This window comes from Cyanistes caeruleus, unplaced genomic scaffold, assembly GCF_971803275.1.
Source record: "Cyanistes caeruleus unplaced genomic scaffold, bCyaCae1.hap1.1 HAP1_SCAFFOLD_260, whole genome shotgun sequence".
NCBI lineage: Eukaryota > Metazoa > Chordata > Aves > Passeriformes > Paridae > Cyanistes > Cyanistes caeruleus.
The window spans coordinates 23,866-32,795 of record NW_028256038.1 but is presented as its reverse complement, the minus strand read 5'-3'; the positions used below and the strand labels follow the sequence as shown (position 1 = coordinate 32,795).

The 8,930-nt window shown below is 60.2% G+C and overlaps 1 protein-coding gene across 1 annotated transcript; it reads right to left on the bottom strand.

Moving 5' to 3' along the window:
- Nucleotides 1-767: 767 nt before the first annotated feature.
- Nucleotides 768-3,274, bottom strand: OLIG2 (oligodendrocyte transcription factor 2). The gene is made up of 2 exons (XM_086874555.1): nucleotides 3,194-3,274; nucleotides 768-2,786 (listed from the first exon to the last, which is right to left on the bottom strand). Exon 2 carries the CDS (start codon nucleotides 2,747-2,749, stop codon nucleotides 1,871-1,873), a length of 879 nt encoding a protein of 292 aa, XP_086730681.1. The 5' UTR covers nucleotides 2,750-2,786; nucleotides 3,194-3,274; the 3' UTR covers nucleotides 768-1,870.
- Nucleotides 3,275-8,930: the final 5,656 nt, after the last annotated feature.

Sequence of the window (8,930 nt, the reverse complement as noted above, 5' to 3'; positions counted from 1 at the left end):
CTGGATAACCGTGCATTATTTCTGGATAACCGTGCATTATTTCTGGATAACCGTGCATTTCTGGATAATCGTGCATTTCTGGGAGCCCGGCGGTTTTTTATATAAAAAAATTTCAATAAATGTTTGTGGGGCTGGGGAGAGACGGGAAAGGTTTTGCCCCGGCAGCCCCCAGGGAACTTCAGCCCGTCCCGGAGCCCCCCGAGCTCCTTTTCCCCAAACACCAGAGCCCTTTCCTCGGGCTGCCTGAAACATTTCCTGCCCCGGACTTGAGTCCAGACCTGCCAAAATCACCCCTGGCCACGGGCACCAGCGGCTTCGGGAGGCGAGAAAACGAGTTGGTTGTTCCCAAATCATTTTCTTTTCCGTGGATTTTCGTTCGGTGCGTTTTTAGCTGAAGGAGAACGCAGAAAGCATCGCAGTGAGCGAACTCAGCCCGAACGGTTCCTCTCCCGGAATTCATATTTAATTCATTTTTAATTCATATTTCGCTTTTTTCGCGCTGGATTCCACAGAGGAATTCTCACTTTACCGACGCGGTTTTTTCTCGCCGCTCTGATTCTAAATGGGACAAACGAAGAAGGAGAAAAAAAAAACCAACAAAAAACCCAAACCCAAACCTCAAACCGTTTCGATTCGCCGGCGAAACAAACTGATAAAAAACTCCTCGAAAGTCAAGGATGCGCCTAAAATATTCCCATCACTTCCCCATCTGTCCCCGCCTTCCCGAGACAGCGAGGAAGAAGAAAAGGAGATTTATTTAAAATGTTTTTGGGTTTTTTTTCATTTTATTTAAAATCTCAACAGTGGATCACTTTTTTTTTTGTTTTTTTTTTTTTGCAACCAAACAAGTAATAAATATTATTTAGCAACTTTTTTTTTTTCTTTTTCTTTTTTGTTTTTGGTTTTTTTTGTGTGTTTTTTTTACAAAAATAAACAGATGATAAAATCTCTGCGAGGGGCAGCGATAAGAAAAGTTGTTATTTCAGAAACAAGCCCAAGTTCTCAGTATTGCAACACGGACAGGGTGAAAGTTCCTACACAGAAAGAGCATTAAAGAGTTCAAACTTGGTTAAAAGTGGCAGGAACGTAAAAAATAAAAAATAACCGAAACAAAAGTGTTATACGCTTAAAAGAACCCAACAAACCCCAAAAACCCAACGAAATGAAGGCAAAGCGACCCCTTTTTCACTCATGAGGCTGACACAGAACAAGTGCACGGACGGAAAGCTCAGGCGGAGCGGACTCGCGTCCTTCTCGGTCTATTTACAAATCCCGGAGCGGAAAGAGCCCAAAGCCCCGGCGGGGAGAGCGGGGATCGGCTCCGCAATTCCCGGCCCTGGAATTCCCGGCCCCGCAATTCCCGGCCCTGCAATTCCCGGCCCCGCAATTCCCGGCCCCGCAATTCCCGGCCCTGGAATTCCCGGCCCCGAAATTCCCGGCTGCGCTTCCCCCGGAGCTGCTGCCGGCCCCGGGAGCCCCGGGACGGCCTTTCCGGGGGGATGCGACCCGGGAAGGGCTCCGGAGGCTCTGCGTGTGGAAACGAGAGCGGCAGAGGGGAGGGAGCGAAGGAAGGAGCGGATGGAGGAGCCCCGGGGCGGGTTTGGTTCCTCCGTTTGCGGCCAGCCCGGGCACCGCCGCCCTCCCCTCCTCCGGAGCTCCCGGCAACGTCGCAGAATTAGAAATACAGGAGATGCGCGGGGCTTTTCTCGTGCCGGGGGGGTTCTCCCGGTGTTTTGGGGAGCAGGGCAGACCCCGAGCCGGGCTCCATCCCCTCCCGCAGCCCCTCGGGGGGGTCCCGCTGCCGCCGGGGGGGAGCGTTTGTAGGTCCTGGAGGCGCCGGGGGCGCGGCGGGGCCGCCCCGCCGAGGGGCTCATTTGGTGTCGGTGGCTAATCTGGGCAGGCTGGCCGTGCCCATGCCCGAGACGTGGTGGTGCGGCGGGGCCGACACCTGGCACATGCTGCAGGGGCACGGCATCCCCCCCCAGTGCTGGAAGCCGCTGCCCAGCGGGGCGGCGGCGGCGGCGGCCGAGGGCGATTTGAGGAGCCCGTGCGGGGGCCGGATGGAGCTGACGGCGGAGAGGCCGGAGCCGGGCAGGGAGGCGCTGGAGACGGCGGCGGGGGGCAGGATGGGGTGGTGCACGGGGTGCGAGGCCGGGTGGGCCGGGTGGCCGGGCAGCGGAGCCGAGTGCGCGCCCATGCCGCCGGGACAGGCGGCGGGGTGGAAACCGGCGTGGTGGCCGCCGTAGATCTCGCTGACCAGGCGCTTCATCTCCTCCAGGGAGTTGGTGAGCATGAGGATGTAGTTGCGCGCCAGGAGCAGCGTGGCGATCTTGGAGAGCTTGCGCACCGACGGGCCGTGCGCGTAGGGCATCACCTCCCGCAGCCCGTCCATGGCGATGTTCAGGTCGTGCATCCTCTTGCGCTCCCGGCTGTTGATCTTCAGCCTCAGCTGCTGCAGCTCCGGCTCCGTCATCTGCTTCTTGTCCTTCTTGGAGGAGGAAGAGGAGGACGAGGAGGAGGAAGACGACGAGGACTTGAAGCCCAGCTTGTCCACCACCACCACCCCCGCGGCGCTCATGGCGCTGCGCAGCTCGGCGCTCAGCTCCGGCGGGGAGTCGCTCTGCGTGGAGCTGGACACGGTGCCGCCCGTGAAGCCCCCGCCGCTGCCTTTATTCCTGGCCGTGAGGAAGAGGTCATCGGGCTCCGGGGAGGACGGGCGGCTGGAAACCAGGCTGGCGTCCGAGTCCATGGCCCGGCGGGCGGGGCGGCGGCGCGCACCGGGCAGCCTGCGGGGAACGGAGAGAGCCCGCGGGCGGCCCCGGGTCAGCGCCCGCCGCAGCTCTCCGGGGGCACCGCGCCCGCCCCGACGGCGAGCCCGCTCCTCCAGCCCCGGCTGGACCGGCCCCGCTGCCCGCCCTCCCCTCGCCGGGGGGCGGCTCCCGTCCCATGGATCCCATCCCATCCCATCCCATGGATCCCATCCCATGGATCCCATCCCATCCCATCCCATCCCATCCCATCCCATCCCATCCCATCCCATCCCATCCCGTCCCGTCCCGTCCCGTCCCGTCCCGTCCCGTCCCGTCCGGTCCCGTCCGGTCCCGTCCGGTCCGGTCCGGTCCGGTCCGGTCCGGTCCGGTCCCTCGCTCCGCCGGCCGGGCCGTGGCTCCGCGCGGGCGCGGGGGGCACTCACCGTGGCGAGCGGCGCTCCGGGACGGGCGAGCACGGCAGCAGCGCGCACCTTGCGGCGGAGCGGCGGCCGCTTTATAGCCGCGCCGGGGAGGAACGATGTCACCGGGCGGGAGGGGGGCTGCGCCAATCGGCGGCGGCGCCGGGGGCACGGCTGATGTCACCGGGGCCGCTCCGGCTCGATGGGGCGGGCGGGCGGGGGGGGGCGCCGGCCGGAGCGGCGCGGGGAGCCCGGCGGGGGGGAGGGACTTTTGTCAAATCCATAATAAAATGCAACAATGACAGCGCCGGGAACAGCTGTCGGGGGGGCGGGACGGGACGGGGACGGGAGCAAACAGCCCCCGGCACGTCGGTGTTCCCCGGTGCCCGGCCCGTCCGCCCCGCCGGCAGCGCTCGGCCCCGCTTCCCCCGCCCGCTGCCCGCTCCTGCCCCGAGCCCGGGCTTTATTCCCCCGGTAAGCGGTGCAGAGAGAGGCGGAGAGAAGCGGCGTTCCGGCCTCTCTGTTCCCCACGAGCGAACTGCCCCGAGCATCCCCCGGCTCCGGCCCCGCAGCGACCTGGAGCAGTTCTCGGAGCATCCAACCCAAATCTGCCCCCCAAAAAAAGCCTCCAGCGAGCGGGGAGCGGGAGAGGGGAGAGACAGAAAGAAGGAAAGAGTGCAAGACGTTAAGAGGAGAACAAAAAACGACCTTCGGCAATGCCTCCCGCCTTCCTGCGCGGCTCTCCCGGCTCCCCTCGCCCCGGCAGCTCCGCGCAACAGGCTCGGAGCTTCCTCGCACTGGGGTAAATCCCCCGGCCGCCCCCTCCCCGCCGGCCCCCCCGGCCCCTTTGCCTTTGTTGTATTATTTTTACACCCGTGTGTTTCCCAGCTGGCCCGGCAAGCCTCAACCATCCGTTAAATATGTATTTAAAACGTTAAGAAGTGAAGCGTGGAAATGTGGTTCCCAACGGTTGCGGGGATGATCCGTACCAGGTCAATTAGGAAAATCTGTCCCCGCGCCAGCCGGGGCGTGTGTCCCGCAGCCGCCCGGGGGGGACACCCCGGCCACGGGGGAGCCCCGGAGGTGCGGGAAGGGCAAAGTCTGGGAGAAGTTTGATTTATTCCGCGCTGGGGAAGCGGCAGCAGAGCCGGGCGCTGCCTGCGGCCGGAGCAGCGGAAAGCGGGAGAACAACGAACACAACGAATTCCAGCCCTGCGCCCTTCCCGGCTCCCGGCAGGGCCCGGCCCCAGCAGGGGGAACGGGCCCCGGGCAGGCCGGGATGGGGGGGTCCCCCCCAGGGCAGCGGTGCTGTCCTGAGAACGAGGAAAACTCCGCATCTCTCGTCTCCTGTGTCCCAGGGCTCGGTGATTTTCCTTCTTAAACCTTCCCTTCCTCAAAGCTCGGACCCCTCAAACGCGGGGGGGGTCCCGGGGAGCGGCTGAGCCCCAGCAGGGCCGGCCGGGCCCCCTCGGGGCGGGGGGCAGGAGCCTCCCGGGGGGGCTGGAACAGAGCTGGGACAGCGGGAAAGGCGGGGAAAGGCGGGGAACAGGCTCCGGCCTCGGGATGGACACAGGGATGGACAGAGGGATGGACAGAGGGATGGACAGAGGGATGGACAGAGGGATGGACAGAGGGGATGGACAGAGGGATGGACAGAGGGATGGACAGAGGGATGGACAGAGGGGATGGACAGAGGGGATGGACACAGGGATGGACACAGGGATGGACACAGGGGATGGACAGAGGGATGGACAGAGGGATGGACAGAGGGACGGACAGAGGGGATAGAAAGAGAGGATGGACAGAGGGAAGGACAGAGGGGATGGACGGAGGGGATGGACAGAGGGATGGACAGAGGGATGGACAGAGGGATGGACAGAGAGGATAGAAAGAGAGGATGGACAGAGGGAAGGACAGAGGGGATGGACAGAGGGATGGACAGAGGGATGGACAGAGAGGATAGAAAGAGAGGATGGACAGAGGGATGGACAGAGGGATGGACAGAGGGATGGACAGAGGGATGGACAGAGGGCAGAGATGCTGGGGGGCAGCCGGAGCTTGGGGCCACTGCATCCTGAGGACGCTCTGGCATCACCCTGAGGGTGTGGGAGGGAGAAATGAGCAGTGGACTGGTTCCTATTCCTTTTCCTTTTCCTTTTCCTTTTCCTTTTCCTTTTCCTTTTCCTTTTCCTTTTCCTTTTCCTTTTCCTTTTCCTTTTCCTTTTCCTTTTCCTTTTCCTTTTCCTTTTCCTTTTCCTTTTCCTTTTCCTTTTCCTTTTCCTTTTCCTTTTCCTTTTCCTTTTCTTTTTTTCCTTTTTTCCTTTTTTCCTTTTTTCCTTTTTTCCTTTTTTCCTTTTTTCCTTTTTTCCTTTTCCTTTTTTCCTTTTCCTTTTCCCCTCCCCCTTCTCTTTCCTCTTTTCCTTCCCTCTCCTTTTCTCCTTTTCCTTCCTCTTTCCTCCTTTCCCCTTTTTCTCCCTTTTTATTTTTTTTTTTGTTTTACTTCTCTTTTCCATTTTTCCTTGTTTCTTTCTTCTTTTCCCCTCATTTCTTTTTTTCCCCTCTGCCCCCTCCGGAGAGGAAATCCCTCTCCGATCCCGCAGCAGAAATCTGGGGATCTGAGTCCCGGAGGGAGCGATGTCCTGGGTGACCTCTGTCCCCCCGAGTGACCGTGAACTCTGCCCCGGGCGCGGCCCGCGGGGTGGGAGCGGGAGCGGGGCAGGGAGCGGGGCAGGGAGCGGGATCGGGATCGGGGCCGGGATCGGGAGCAGGAGCTGGATCGGGATCGGGATCGGGATCGGGATCGGGAGCGGGAGTGGGAGCGGGAGCGGGGCCGGGAGCGGGATCGGGATCAGGATCAGGATCAGGATCAGGATCAGGATCAGGATCAGGATCGGGATCAGGATCAGGATCAGGATCAGGATCAGGATCAGGACCGGGATCAGGATCAGGATCGGGATCGGGATCAGGATCAGGATCGGGATCAGGATGGGGATCAGGATCAGGATCAGGATCAGGATGGGGATCGGGATCAGGATCAGGACCGGGATCAGGATCAGGATGGGGATCGGGATCAGGATCAGGATCAGGATCGGGATCAGGATCAGGATCAGGATGGGGATCAGGATCAGGATCAGGACCGGGATCAGGATCAGGATGGGGATCGGGATCAGGATCAGGATCAGGATCGGGATCAGGATCAGGATCAGGATCAGGATGGGGATCAGGATCAGGATCAGGATCGGGATCGGGATGGGGATCAGGATCAGGATCAGGATCAGGATCAGGATCAGGATCGGGATCGGGATGGGGATCAGGATCAGGATCAGGATCAGGATCAGGATGGGGATCAGGATCAGGATCAGGACCGGGATCAGGATCAGGATGGGGATCGGGATCAGGATCAGGATCAGGATCGGGATCAGGATCAGGATCAGGATCAGGATCAGGATCAGGACCGGGATCAGGATCAGGATCAGGATCAGGATCAGGATCAGGATCAGGACCGGGATCAGGATCAGGATCAGGATCAGGATCAGGATCAGGACCGGGATCAGGATCAGGATCAGGACCGGGATCAGGATCAGGATGGGGATCAGGATGGGGATCAGGATCAGGATCAGGATCAGGATCAGGACCGGGATCAGGATCAGGATCAGGATGCTGATCAGGATCAGGATCAGGACCGGGATCAGGATCAGGATGGGGATCGGGATCAGGATCGGGATCAGGATCAGGATCAGGATCAGGATCAGGATCAGGATCAGGATCGGGCCCGGCCCGGCCCTGTCAGGGGTGCGGGGAAGCACGGCCCGATCTGTGTCGTGAGATGACAAGTGAAATGTCGCACCTCCCCCTCCCTGGACTCCGCATCGCAGCCGCCGCTCGCTGGCGCATCCCGGGAAGCGGCCCCGGAGGGTTCCCAGAGGAGCCCTTCACCCGAACTTGATTTTGACACTAAAATGTGGAGCGGAGCCCATTTGCCGGGCCATGAATATGGATTATTTTTTTTAATAGCGTCTGTAGACAACTAAGGCGTGAATGAAGGCAATCAGGGAACACGATGAAGTGATAACTTAATAAAAAGCAGACTATCTCTTTCGTGCTGGAAACCGCTCGCAATGTCACCAGGTCCTTGTTGGAGGGGTTCGCTGCCCGTGTCCCCCCCGAGGAGCAGCCTCAGCCCCGCTCCGGCCCGCAGGAACCCGAGGGACCGGGGCCCCGAGGCCCGGGGGTGGCCGCAGCTCCCTGAGAAGGTCCCAGCGCTGCCCCGGGGCTCTCGGGCTCCCATCTGCGGGCTCCAGAGCCTCGGAAACTTCCCGGTTCCCCCTGGCATCTCCGGGGGTCCCAGCCCGAGCCCCTCCGAGCACAAAGCTCGGCACAAAGCCAGCGGGGACAGGAGTGAGGGCAGCTCTGCCCACTGACCGCAGGTGTGACAGAAAACCTTCAGCGCTCAGCTTGGGCCCTTTTTCCTCCTTTTCTTCCTTTTTTCCTTGCGTTCGTTTCCTCCTGCTTGTGTCTCACTCGGGTACAGAGGTTTTCTGCATTAATTTCTTTCCGGATCTCGCTCGGGTCAGGATGAATTTTGTTGTTTGGACTTCCAGCCCGTGGCTTTTGGTGCGGCTCCACCTGCCCAATGAACACATTTGATCCCTGTGATCTCCGGGAAGGAAACCCGAGTTCCCCGAGCTGTTTTTCCCTCGGGTTTCTCCTCCGCTCCGGCTCTGGCTTTCTTTCTGTTAACGCTCGTTCCGTGCAAGCGCTGGAGACTCTCTGCCAAAACCTCAGCGTGTCTTCCCATTCAATCAGAGGCTGCAAAAGCTTCTCATCTTCACAGGACTCACCCAGAGGGAAGGCTCACAAATACCGGAGCTGATTTTTGTGATATCTGCAGCATGGAAAACATGCGGCAAATCGGCCATGCCCTGTTCTCATCCAGCAGGGAAAAAAACTCCTCTTTATCTACAAACCTTTGCCACTCGAGAGGCTGCTGTCAGCGAGAGCACAGCAATTAAATCCCTGGTTAGAACCCGGGCCGGATTCTGGCTCAGTCGCCCCTCCCGGGCACGGCCGATCCCTGGAACCGCTTCCACAGCCCTGGAATTGATGGGAATGGCTTGGGATTGCTCAGCCTGGCCAGGAGAAGCTTTGGGCTGAGCTCAGGGTGGCCTTGCAGGGCCTGAAGGAGCCCCAGGAAAGCTGGAGAGAGACAATCGCCAAGGGCTGCAGGGCCAGGAGCCAGGGAATGGCTGCCAGGGGCAGAGGGCAGGGCTGGATCTTGGGATCTTGGGCAGGAATTGTTCCCTGGCAGGGTGGGCAGGGGCTGGCACAGGTGTCTCCTGCCCCTGGCAGCCATTCCCTGGCTCCTGGCCCTGCAGCCCTTGGCCCCAGTCCCTCTCCAGCTCTCCTGGAGCCCCTTCAGGCCCTGCAAGGGGCTCTGAGCTCTCCCTGCAGCTTCTCCTCTCCAGCTGAGCACCCCAGCTCTCCCAGCCTGGCTCCAGAGGGTTCCAGCCCTTGGGGTATCCACAGCACCCTCTGGACCCATTCCATGGTTTTATTCCCATTTGGTGCATCGTGAGCTTTCAGCTCTCGTTTGAGTTTCCTGACCAACATTTTCAGAACCCTTTGTCACACTTTGCCCCTTGCCTGTGTCACTCCTGTACCCTCCTCCTCTTTTCCACTTCCCATGGCTTGAGTTTGGCTGGGAGCTCCTTAAAAATGAGCCAACCCTGGAAAAGTTTTAGTGAACAAGCTCAAAATCCTG

Coding starts and splice junctions, on each gene's coding strand:
- OLIG2 (XM_086874555.1), bottom strand. CDS start 2,749: ATGGACTCGGACGCCAGCCTGGTTTCCAGCCGCCCGTCCTCCCCGGAG.